Here is a 13,550-nt window from a genome sequence, read left to right as displayed (position 1 = left end):
CTGATTGTTGCTCCTTGTTAAATTTTATCAATGTCAACTGCATGATACCTTGAAGAGTCTGCTGAAGTTGTTATGGCATTTTGTCCCTTGATATTTGTGTTACTAATAGTGAGCCTTGCAACTCATACGTAGCTTTCCCTTGCTATCCATTCTCTCTCTAGTTGGAATTTTAGTCACTCTTTCTAAATGGTCTTACTCTTGCAAATGAGCAAATAATTCAGGCTATGTTTAATTTGGTAGATCTTGTTTATGCAAATTGGGTAATCCTACTGGCAGTTATATTTGAATTAGTGTGCTGGTCAAGTATTACTTGTGTAACCTATTAGGGAGATGCAAATCCCAATTGCTACTAAATAAGTTTGGTATAATCTACATATCAACCAGTTGTTACCAATCAAGTATACCAGTAGGTAACTTTTTATCTTTAATAGCAGCAGGGAGTCCTGTGGCATCCTGTAGACTAACAGACGTATTGGAGCATGAGCTTTCGTGGGTGAATACCCACTTCGTCGGATGCATTTTTGTCTTTAATGACATTCTGAAAGTTGCTGAGACTAGCATGCAAGGATTACATGCAAAGAAGACTTAAGGATTGTAGGTGGCATTTTGAATGAGCATGGGAATAAATAGGAACCGTTTGTGACATTCTGCTTAAGACTCCCAGAACTGTAAGCCACTGTTACCTTCTGTCTCAGCAAATGAGAGCTTTGTTGCTGCTAAACTATGCATCAGGCCCCTGACCAGCAGCTTGTCTGCCTTGCCAGCAAATGCCTCAAGGCTCTGCCAGTTTAAATCTTGCCTTATAGGTAACAATCTGTGAACATGAGTTCCCCAGAGATGTCTCCCAGCAGTGTCTGTTCTCTCTCGCTGGACATTCACAGAAATTGTTTCCTGCCTCCAGACACATCAGTCTGTTAGATTTGCTGAAGGCTCTCACTTAGTTCAATATAACAGTACGGAGATGGTTGTATTAAAACTAAGAAAAAGTTTATTAATGAGGAACAGAGGCCATGTCTACACTTCCACTTATGTCGGCAAAGCCTATGTTGCTCAGGGGTGTGAGAAAAGCGCCCCTCGAGCGACATTCATTTTGCACAGCATTATGTTGTTTGGAGATGCCCTCCTGCCTACCTAGCTACCACCGCTCATTTAGGTGGTTTTATTATGTTGACGGGAGAGCTCTCTCCTGTTGGCATAGTGCAGCTACATGAGCGGCCTTACAGTGGCACAACTGTATCGGTATAGCTGTGCTGCTGTAAACTTGCTAGTGTAGACATGACCAGAGATTTCAGTGATTCTAAGCAAGAATAAAAGACAGTTATGGTTACAAACAAAACATGCTTTCAGTCACTAAAACGTAATTTTAGCAAGTTACAATCTTTTCATAAGCAGGTTTCTCACTTAGATCAAGTTACCAGCAGCTCCTGTCTTTCAGGCCAAGAGAATCCCGTGTTCATATGCTCAGAGGATTCAGTTCCCTATGTGGTCTAAGTCATAGCTAACTCCAGTTGCTTTTTGCTTCCTTGTATTTTCCAAAGTTCATTGTCTTTGCCTAAAGAGTCAGGGTGATCTGCTGGGAAGCAGGATTCAGACTCGGGGGTCCCAAGTGTGCTAACTAAGCTGATTTCACATCCTCATCGTAATTTGCTCTTCTTCTGGGTTTGATTACTTTGTTTACCTTCTGTGTAATTGTTCTCTACCTGTATACCCTCTGGTCAAAGTCCCTCTGTCTAGGGAAGGCTGGGTTTATGGACTGCTTTCCAAACACCTTTGAAGAACCTGTTTCCAGTGCATGCCTATAACTCTTTGTATGCAACCTACCGTGATTTCCAGGACCAGTGTTTCACTGGTTTACATATGATACCTTACATGGCACCCTTTAGATCAGGAGTGGGAAAACTTTTTTTGGCTTGAGGACCACATTGGGGTTCTGAAATTGTATCGAACACTGGGTACGGAAGGTTGTGCCTCCCCAAACAGCCTGTCCCCTCCCATTCCTCCCCCCATCAGAACCCTCAACCCATCCTGCTCCCCGTCCCCTGACCGCCATCTGGGACCCCACCCTCTATCTAACCCCTCCCCTGCTCCCTTTCCCCTGACTGCCGTGACCCCTATCCATACCCCTGTCCCCTGGGACTCCTATTCCTATCCAACCCCCACTGTTCCCCATCCCCTGACCGTCCCCCCGAACCTCCGCCCCATCCAACTGCTCCCTGTCCCCCTGACTGCCCCCCCCGGACCTTCTGCCCCTTATCAATCCCACTGCTCCCTGCCCCCTTACCATGCCACTCAGAGCAGCAGGACTGGCAGCCACACCTCCCGACCGGAGTTAGCCACCCTACCGTGCTGCCCTGCAGGAGCTCGTAGCCCTGCCACCCAGAGGGCTGGCGGCACAGCGAGCTGAGGCTGCGGGGGAGGGGGAACCCTCCCCGGCCGGGAGCTCAAAGTCCTGGCAGGACAGTCACATCTGCCGTAGTTTGCCCACCTCTGCTTTAGATTCATATTTAGATACATATTATGGCAACAGTGTGTTGGGAACACTGAGTGTGTCAGGCCTGATGTAAGTTGCAGTATGGTGTACCCTCTGCCAGTTGAATTGAGGGACTCTTAGGGTCACACCATCAAAGCAAGACTGAAAATGAGAAGAGAACTTCTAATGCTCTAACAAGGCGCTATAAGAGTAATAGACACTATAGTGATCTTTTCTCAGGAAGTGAATTTATTTATAGCAGGACCCATCTTGGCTATTCTTGTAGACACAAGCTCTTAAAAGAATCTTTTAAAATGCCGTCATGCAGCTTGCAAGGCACACACACAAGGAAACGCTGATAGTTTTCCAGAAAGTTAGCACCTGACACAGCAAGCACTTAAGCACATATGCATGCACACAATAGCACTCATGTGAGTGAAGTTATTCATGTGTTGAAGAGTCTATGGGATTGGCCTTGGGGCCCTGATCCTGCAAGCTGCAGCATGTGGTGGTACCCTGCACAAAGCCTCATTGAAATCATTAGGCCTGCTTACGTGGAATAGCAGAATTGCAGCTTTAGTTCCTCCTGGTTAAAATCTCTTGTGCTTTTTGCCTACCATGTTGGAGCCCAGATATTAAGTCAGTCTTTGGGTGTCATCTCAATACAGATAATTTTCAAGAAAATGATGAATGTGTGTTATTTCAAATTATTAGTCACAGAATTTTTTAAATCTGAGAATAGTTCAGAGTGTACGCTTCAGTGAATGTCACCTCCAACTTCGTTAGTGTTTTTATATAGTACAGGGATTGTCATGCACTTTCATAATGTGGACCACAACTTAGTTCAAAGGTGGTTTCATGGACCATCCTGTCCTATTCATAATTACATGCATGTTTGCTTAAAACTACAATAATTACTAATGTGGAAGAGTAATGTTGCATAAGAATTTAATAACACTTTTGCTGTCCTCTATTGCGGTGCAGCAGCTGGAAAGGAAGAGGAGCTATACTGTGACCAAGCAATCTGTTTTTAAGCAGCCCCTGGTGTGGGAAGATGTCTGATCTAGTTCACATGAACATGTACGGAGACTACCCAAGCTGGCAGCTCCTCCTTCCAAATCAGAATCATTTTGTAATATAAGTATTCTCCTTCTTATTCTAGGCCCTTTAAAACAGTCAGAACTTGTGCAACAGACAGACTTAGCTGCTACGTTGGCAATAGGTCTTGGCCTGCCAATTTCAAGAAACAGCGTTGGGAATATTATACTCTCCGTTATAGAAGGGAAGACAATGAGAGAACAACTAAGGTTCTTGCATTTAAATGGGTTCCAGCTTAGTACACTACTTCAGGAGAACATGCCGACATATGAAAAGGGTAAGTCAATTGAAGTTATTTTTCTAGTATCTAGCAGTGTCCTGTTTCTCAATCAGCAGGAGACACTTAAACGTCAATTTGAGGTTTTTAGGAACAAGAACACAACTCACCAATACAAACTGATAGGTCAGTCGAGGTGAGTTCTGAGAACAGTACATGCTAAATTAAGCATATTAGTGTTTGTTATTGCATGCCATTTTAAATTAAGGTTCATAGATATGGGGTCAAGCTGCTAATCAAAGGGCAAGAGACATGATCACATAAAGTAGGCATCTCAAGTAAAGTCAGATGTGACTGAAGTTTGATATGTAAATACATGAATGAGGCACTCTGTGCAGGAGCTACTGACTTCTGTGTAATTAAAAAAATAATACCAAACTTCACTACTTTAGTGTTATGATAGCACATGTTTCTCAAAGAAATTAGTAGCTGAGAATATATATAAAGGCCTCATTCATCACTGTCAAAGCCAACACAGAAATCTGTTGCTTGCTACCAGCACCTAAGGTATTTAAGAAGAGACTATTCTCCTAGCAGAGGGGAGAAAACTGAAGCTGTCAAGGAAATTTAGATTCCTCCCCACTCCCCCAAACAAAATCCTCAGCATAACAAAGGCAGAGGGAGCATTCGTGTAAGAGATATTATAATTCTTGTACAAGATGCCTCCTTTTGTTCTACCCTCTGCAGTGAGTCTTAACTTGTGACCACCTGACATTTCTTATGTATATACTTGTTCATGGATGAAAAGGTAGTCAGTGCCCAGTACAGAGAGACAGACCCATGCATAACTTGCTAGCTATTAGAAAGGATTCAAACACAGCAGTTCAAAATCCGGAACTTTTTGAATCTACTGCAGAGAATTGCTAACCTGGGGTCAAAACAGGCATGACTCTGGCCATAATTATACCATCGTGGTAAAGATTTGCCAAGAACAAAAACCTCTTAGTATCAATGATCATCTGTAACCAGTTATCCCCACTGAACAGCTGGTGCTATGCAATCTCCTGAATGGGATTTCTCAATTTGCTTGTAGAAATTCCTCCAGAGGCAATGCAAAATTAAGTGTCATTTGTGGATCACATCTAAATGGGTCTTTGTGGGCAGGCAAATACAAACATGCTGAAAGCCAGTCCAGTTTTCACTCTCAGCCAGTCATGCACACTCACTATGGAAACAATCCTGAAGGGAGGAGAGCATACCTAGAGGGTGAATTCCCCAAATCTAAAGTACTTATCCCTTCAGCTTACTTGGACAGCTGTGTCAGTTGCGTGTTTGGAAAAAGAAAGCATAGACATGGCCCTGTAGGGTCAGACCAGTGGTTCATTGTCCAGTATTGTGTCTGACAGTGGCCAGTAAGTTATGGCATAACATTCCCTTTAGGCAAGTTTCCTCCTACCTCCTGTTAGAGGCTGGCTTCCGAGTTGAAGCACAAGTATCTCTTCCTCCCAAACCGGGGAGTAACCAGAGGTCAAAGCTTCTCTGTGGCAATGGATATTATGCTCCAGGCAAAGAGAGAGATGTAATGTGTTTCAGGACCATTCATACAAAGGATATAGAAAAGAATTCAGGTCTTCCTCCTACTTCTCCACTGGTCCAGAAGATATTTCTGTGAACTTCATAGACAGCCTGTGACACCTCCAGGAAAGACTAGACTTTTTATAGCAGGCACTCCATTTCATTAGGACCTGGACCACCTACAATTAACAGCCTGTATCTTTGTACAGTGCTGTTTGTTGTACAGCAATGGGGCCTACAACTGAGCACCAGGACAAAGTGGGTAGCTGCCCTTGCTGCTATTAGAGCTTGAGAAACCTTTATGCTCAAGGTAAATTCTTCTTTCCATAATTCCTGGAAAATAATTATCCCATTTTGTTTCAATCCTTAGCATGCCTTTAGAAGCGGGTGGCATAAATGGGCACTCCAAGAGCAATAAAAAAATCTCAAGCATATGAAGTGAACACACCAATTGTTCCTTGTTCATCTCATTCCAACCAAAATGCCAGGACATAAGGCCTCAAAGTTGCACCAGGCAAGATGTTAAAATCTTGCACCATTTACATGCTAAGTATCTGGGTTACCATTCATGGAGGTTTTCAAGATGCCTGACACTGTGGGAGACAAGTCTGAGGCTCATCAGAGGAAGTCTTGCAATTTAGGCTTCCATTCCTCTATACAAGCATCCTTTGGTAGAAGAAGGTGTGACTGTATTGGATCTCACATACTTTTTTAAATTACAAGGATTTGCTTTTTAGGGGCAACTTCTGTTTCTGCTGATAACTTTACCATAATGACGAAATCTGCTTTATCCTTTATTCCTATGTCTGTGAATCACTGCTCACTACTTCCCACTTGTGATGAATGAGAAGAGAAGCTGTGCTGCAGAATGAGAAATTTCTTGCCTGCTAATTTTCTTTCTCTTAGCAGATTCTCTTCTCATACAGCTCACTATGATAGTCTGGTAAATGACTGGAGTACAAAATAATTTTTTTTCTCTAAAGAGAGACTTGAAGGCAATTATATATTTAGGTTAGTTAATGTAATTTCAGGTTGTCTGAATGCTAATAGGTTGCTGGAGGGCTTCTGCAGGTTTTAAAAAATTCTTCTAGTGGCCTGAGTTGAACAGCAGCGCTTAGATCATAACATAAGAACGGCCTTACTGGGTCAGACCAGGGGTCCATCTAGCCTAATATCCTGTCTTCCGACAGTGGTCAGTGCCAGGTGTCCCAGAGGGAATGAACAGAACAGGGAATCATCACATGATCCATCCCCGTCACCCATTCCCAGCTTCTGGCAACTGGAACCTTGAGTACCGGTTGGATCATCTCTGAATTCTACAGAGAAGATGCAATACTTATTTGTGGTGGAGAAGCTGCTAACCAGAAATTAGCAGGGATAAGAAACGTTTCATTCAAGGAGGAGATTGGTTGTGAGTTGAAGCTTGCAAACTCTGTGTTTTGGCCAGTTAAAAACTATGATGCCTTGAGAAATTTCAGATGATGGATATAAATATGAAATAACAATTTTTTCTAAACGTAGTTTGAACTTTTCTTGTCCCTTGAGGCCAAAAGCAGTAGGATCTTTTGAAGGGGAAAATGATCAAGGAGTAACAGGCTAAGGTAGTGAACTGAAAAAAAAATCTGTCCAGTGTGTAGCATCAGCAATAAATGTATTAAATATGATGCTTGGGTGCCTGAAAAAAGGTAGAAGTGTGTGTATATGTATATATGTATATCATCAGGAATCCCTCAAAGTTGAGGATGATTGTCTTTCATGGATTGTCCATTTCAAATGATCTGTGGGTCCATTGATGACTGAAGCCTATTCTGGAGCTGCAGACTCTGCCGTGTTGCAGATGTGTTTTTGAGCAGGGAGGGTGACCTTCGGGTATTAGGTCGGGCCATATTACACGCTGTCTCACTTCTGTTCTTCCATTACATGTAGTTGCATCTGATTTTCAAAGTGCTGAGTTCCCTGTCTCCAGTAGTTCCTCCATTGTTGTCGGTCCTGGGTTATAAATTCCCACAAGTTGACATTAATGTTGATTTTCCTCCTGTTAACCTTGAGGACATCCCTGTAACATTTTTTCTGCCCTCCTCTGAGGTTTTTCTGCCTTGGCTGAGTTGAGAGTAGAAGACTTGTTTTGGCAGTCTGGAGTCAGGCATCCGGACAGTGAGGCCCATTGCTTCTTGTCCTATCCTTAGAGGTTAACAAGAACAATTTACTTCCCTCCACCTTGTAACAACCTTTTATGTACTTGAAAACTGTTATGTCCCCTCTTGATTTTCTCTTCTCCAGACAAACCAAACCCAGTTTTTTCAGTCTTCTCTAATAGGTCATGTTTTCTAGCCCTTTAATCATTTTTGTTGCTCTTCTCTGGATTTTCTCCAATTTGCTTACATCTTTCCTGAAATGTGGCACCCAGAATTGACACACTACTCCCAGGGGCGGCTCTAGACATTTCGCCGCCCCAAGCATGGCAGCATGCCATGGGGGGCGCTCTGCCGGTCGCTGGTCCCGCGGCTGTGGTGGACCTCCCGCAGGCGTGCCTGCGGAGGGTCTGCTGGTCCCGTGGCTCCATTGAAGAGCATGAAGTAGAGCAGAAGAATCAGCATGAAGTAGAGCAGAAGAATTACCTTTGGTGTCTTGCTTTCAACACGCCTGCTAATCCATCCCAGAGTGTTTGCTTTTTTTTGCAAACACTGTTACACTGCTGACTCATATTTAGCTTGTGATCTACTATGATTCCCAGATCCCTTTCTGAACTACTCCTTCTTAGGCAGTCATTTCCCATTTTGTATGAAGACTCTTGTCACTGGGACAGCTGGTTTTGAGGCAGCTTTTGACCTTGGGAGCAGTACAAAGCTACCCAGTGTAATGGAAGATGTGGCCACATACACCGTGTATGCAGAGATCATCTTGGCCTAGATTCCAGGAAGACTTTGTTCCTCCCTGAATCAAAAGGCCTCCTCTTCAACTCAGAGGCTAAAAGGCTTGTGTCCTTAATGAGGCCCAGCTGTCAGCCCCTCCCTCCTAACTGACACTTATGAACTTCCCTGTGGGACAGATAATTCTAGCTTTATCCAGGAAAATTCATGATGCATGATGAGAAAGGAGGCTCAGGGTGGAGAGACTGGGAAGAAGTGAGAGCTAAAGATTAATCCAGAGGTCAGCAACCTTTCAGAAGTGGTGTGCTGGGTCTTCATTTACTCACTCTGATTTAAGGTTTCGCGTGCCAGTAATACATGTTAATGTTTTTAGAAGGTCTCTTTCTATAAGTCTATAATATATAACTAAACTATTGTTGTATGTAAAGTAAATAAGGTTTCAAAAATGTTTAAGAAGCTTCATTTAAAATTAAATTAAAATGCAGAGACCCCCGGCCTGGTGGCCAGGACCCGGGCAGTGTAAGTGCCACTGAAAATCAGCTCGTGTGCCGCCTTAGGCACGTGTGCCGTAGGTTGGCTTCCCCTGGATTAATCCTCCCCCTTTTTAAGTTAAATAAGACTTTGAAACTCTTTCCTATGATTTATGCCATAAAATAGTCTTACATAATTATCTTATGGAGTTTGGTCAAAATCTTGTTTTATATTATTCTTTGTGGTCCTCGATGTTTCAGTGGATGCATTACGTAATGTTACTTCAGTTACTCTAGGAGAGCAATCTTCCTACTGTCAGAAAATGAAATGTCCTAGGGAGCTTGTATGGTGTGTGTGAATGGAAGTACATAATTCTGAATTAACATGCATAATTACAGCCACATTTATAAGAGCTACCTATTCCTTGAATCCTGCTCTTAACCAGGGGATCTGCAAGACATTGAGACAGCATAAGCTGCACATTGGGAGTGCATGTTACAAAATCTAGTAAAATAGAACTTGACATGCTCAGTGATCTACAAAAAACTGAATTCAGCAGGAGGACTTAAAAGATAAGTGATTAAGTGACGTGGAAAAAATAATTTCATCTGAAGAAAAGCAAACCCAGTGTCTTTTGAGGTTATAACCATACCATAATGGCAAATGTAAATGTTTGAACTACCTCAAAAAACTGAAATGAACGAATTGTCTTATGTTTGATAATCATTGTTTTCGTGTAAATTTGCTGTATCCAATCCACTATATAGCAGTCAGGAATAAAATCCAACCAGAATTCTTAAGTCTCCATGACCCAGATATGTCCACCATAGTGACATGCATCTGAGGAAGTGGGTATTCACCCACGAAAGCTCATGCTCCAAAACGTCTGTTTGTCTATAAGGTGCCACAGGATTCTTTGCTGCTTTTACAGATCCAGACTAACACGGCTACCCTCTGATACTTGACACCATAGTGCTGTTACTAATGCACTGAATTTAAGCATTTTCTTCTCTCTTTGCTTGAGAAGGTAGGAGTTACAGAGCCACAAGGACATTCACCTATATATTAGTTTCCTATATAGCTTTCTTAGAACTGGATTATTTGTAGCTGTCAAATTGTGGTTAGATTCAACTGTTTTTAAAAATAGATGTATTTGGAATAACAAAGATGGAGAATTAATATTGATGTTAAAAAAATCCAGTGCAAAAATATAAACAATATTGCTCTTAAGCATTGTGATGTTCCCATCTGGTGTTGGCTGGACTGGTGATGTGCTAGGTCATTCCAGTCCTTCACTTTGGGAGCCATCCTTACCTTGCTCTGCTGTGAGAATCCCTATTCCTGGGCTGTTCACGCACAGCCTCCAGCATGTAAGCTGCTCCTTGGATTGTGCAACCGAATGTCACTAGCTAATGTGTCTGGTCCCAGACACAAACCTAGGAACTTCCGTCTTGCAGTGTCCAGTTATGCCCGCTGGGCACTGCAAGGTTATATGAATGTGTCAATTTAACAAAGTAATTGATATGTACTAGGCTTGTTATCCCAATGAGAGTCTGACACGCTTCAAACCAAAAAGATTTATTAACTACAAAGATAAATTTTAAGTGATTGTAAGTCAAAGCATAACAAGTCAGATGTGGTCAAATGAAATAAAAGCAAAACACATTCTAAGCTGATCTTAACACTTTCAATGCCCGTACAAACTTAGATGCTTCTCACCACAGGCTGGTTGGTTGCCCTTCAGCCAGGCTCTCCCCTTTGATCAGTGCTTTAGTCGCTTGGTGGTGGTGTCTGTAAACGGAGGTGGAAGAGCATGGCAAATGTCTCCCTTTTATCATGTTTGTTCTTCCCTCTTGGCTTTGCCTCCCCCCTTCAGAGTCAGGTGAGCATTACTTCATCATAGTCTCAAACTGACCAAGGGAAGGACTCACTCAGGATTCCAGCAGATCCTTTGTTGTTGCCTAGGCCAATGTCCTTTGTTCCTGTGAGGCTGGGCTGGGTTTGTCCTATACATGCCCTGATGAGGTGTGAACTGCGCCTCTGCTCTTAGAGAGTTTTTGCCTGGCCTTGGACACATTTTCAGCCTCATAACTGTATACATGAAATTATATCCTATAACGTTACTATAAAAACTTTGCTATAACATTACCATAATAACAATGCTCAGTACATTATGAGCTTTTTGAAGACACCCAAAATGACACACTTTGCATTAGATACGACACAATTATATTATAAGGATGAACATGGGGGTGCTGGGTATTCCCCCGAGGTACAGAACATCACAAGCATAAGTTAGCAAATTTGGAGTGAAGGTAACTTCATGCTATCCTCGTATTTGTTAGATTATAGTTTTATGTGACCATGTGCTATTTCTCAGCTATATTTTTTATTTACAAATTTAAATACCTATTTAGCATATTGAGGTGCTATACAGTAATGTCCAAATAAGATTACAAAGGAAAACATGCTTTCTATATAAAGTACCCCATAAATAGACTAAAATAGCATGTTAGATCTACAGTCCTGTGAAATGGTGTAATACTTGGCTTGGAAAGTTCATTTGCGGGTAGTGAGTGGGAAGCTCTCCCTGACAAGCCAGGGGATCAGACTCATCAATTTCTCCAGATTTTTTGTTTTAAAAACACGGTTCTAGCCCTTCTGCTTATGGAAATGAATATACATATGCAAACCAGTGAAGTGTTGTCTTTGGCATCTGGAAGTGCCTCCAGTGCCTCTGCTGCTGCTCTAAGCTCTGCCAGGAAGCAGCAAAGTAAAATAACTAGACTCTGGTTCGTGTCATTGCTGATAAGACACATTTGGGCTGCAATGAAACTGTGAAGAATCACGTCAATTTCCTGCTGATGCTGTTCTGGAATGGTGTGGGCAGAGATTAAGTGGAGAGAGAGAGAGAAGAGGTTCCGAAGAAGGCGGGTGAAGGAATAGAATGGAGTCTTTTCCTCATTACATGTAGGTGCTTGGACCCTTCATCACCTTTACTCTGTTCTTCTCCCACCTTCTTTCTGCATCTAGAAGGCTTGGGGTGAAAGGTAGAGTAAGGAGTCCTTGGAGCAGCCAGCACTCCTCTGGGTTCATAAGGAGGAAAGAGAAAGTTTCTTCTTCTTTCCAGCAGCCAGAAATGAGTTCAGGTTCAGACTGATCATGTATACTGGACAGGGGCTGATATGAAAGATGCAGCTTTGGTTACAACAGTTAGAGGTATTTTGCCAAGCCTCACACTTAACTAATCCATAAGACAACGGTTCTTAAACTTTAGTAACCCGAGGACCCACATTTTGATTTACAAATTTGCCATGGACTCCCAAGCCTTCCGCTCAGCCCCAGACCCTGGCCCCACTCCACCCCTTCTCCCGAGTCCCCACCCCTACCCCTCCTCTTCCCTGTCTCTTCCCTCCCCCCATGCCAGCATGCAGGAGGTGCTGGGAAGGAGGGGGAGGAGTTGATCAGTGGGGCCAGCGGCCCCGGACATGATTCTGACCCTCCCCTGAGTGTATCCTGTCCCTGTTCCTCCTTCTCCCTCCCAGTGCCTCCTGCATGCCAGGGAATAGCTGTTCAGGAGGTGCTGAGAAGGAGTGGGAGGAGTTGATCAGCGGCGCCTGTGTACCCCCAGGGGTCCACAGAGGCCAATCTGCGAAACGCTGCTGTAAGTGAAAATGGTACAGAAGGAAAAATTAGCAGAGGAAAAGTTTAATACCTTTGTAATATTAAGTCTCAAACCAGGCAATGTATACAAATGGAGATTTGTTTCAGGGCAGAAGTGGCTGTACAGTGATCACGTAATAAAATGGCTGACAGTGATCACAACAACAAGGGGATTTGGGATGGCAATATGAAGTCAGTCTACACTGAAAAATGACTGTGAAAAGGCATTCTGATGTTCCATTTGTCATTCAAGATTCAATATTAAGTAAAGTTTCTAAGTTCAACCAGTCATGCAAATTGAATCTGGGCCCTTCTGTTCTCATGCATTATTCCTCAAAAGATTCTGCAGGCAGAATGATTGCAGTCAGTTACATGTGTGCAACATTGTCTTCAATAGGATTGCACAGCTGTAACTGACAAACTCTCTCTAAAGAGTTTTGTTGCTGCAGAAGAAAAAGAATTTAGCTCACACTTCTAGCTGCAGCTCTGCCAGGGAGTAAAAAGTTTTATTAAAAAAAGCAAAGAATCCCTGTCCCTAAAGTAAGCAGCTGTAACTGAATATATACGAGGAGCAGATGGGCCCAAGTGAGTGAGTGCCGTTTTTACCCATTCACTGTTCAGAGTAGAAAAGTCCTTTGATTCCAGCAACTTCAATTTTTGTGCTGGACGTACTGGTTTAATTTGTAACTGCTGGAATAAATTTAGCTGAAATCATCTGTAATCTTAGAAGATTATGCACCAAAAATTCATGGATGGAATTCTTAATTTCACAACCGTTGGAGGCTGCTTTAGAAGGTAGTTGGTGAGAGTCCTGGGGGTAAGGAAAATACCTTCAAGTCTGACAGTCATTATTGCAAACTTTGCAGGAACTCTGCTTTGAAATGGGAATATATCCAAGGGTACTAGGCAATTTTAGTGCTTGGTAGCAGGGACCATATGGACAGTTGATTTACGGCAGGCTAGCAGGGGATAGACTTGCACTCCAGATTGCAGTACACAAATTGTTTGTCTAGAGGAGCCCTTATTCATTTACTATTATTGCAACAAATACTTCTGCTTATCTCAACAGAAATATTCAGTGGATGTTTCCTTGACACCATATTGTGTCGGTAACTTTCTTGGAACAAAATTTGATGTAACTGAATAAACTAGATGCTTTCCATCCTAGAGTGGGGAGAAAAACTGA

At 42.7% G+C, this 13,550-nt stretch overlaps 1 protein-coding gene across 8 annotated transcripts in view; it reads left to right on the top strand.

The window, feature by feature from the left end:
• PIGG (phosphatidylinositol glycan anchor biosynthesis class G) overlaps positions 1–13,550 on the top strand; it is a 133,640-nt gene that overhangs the window by 29,064 nt on the left and 91,026 nt on the right. For all 8 annotated transcript variants that reach the window (XM_030566185.1, XM_030566183.1, XM_030566184.1 and 5 more), the window contains one exon: positions 3,633–3,845. In XM_030566185.1, coding sequence (XP_030422045.1) covers positions 3,633–3,845 — 213 coding nt within the window. The remainder of the gene's footprint in view (positions 1–3,632; positions 3,846–13,550) is intronic.

Source organism: Gopherus evgoodei, chromosome 6 (assembly GCF_007399415.2).
Source record: "Gopherus evgoodei ecotype Sinaloan lineage chromosome 6, rGopEvg1_v1.p, whole genome shotgun sequence".
NCBI classification, from domain to species: Eukaryota; Metazoa; Chordata; order Testudines; family Testudinidae; genus Gopherus; species Gopherus evgoodei.
Note: the sequence above shows the minus strand (reverse complement) of the source record. Positions and strands in the feature narration are given on the sequence as shown.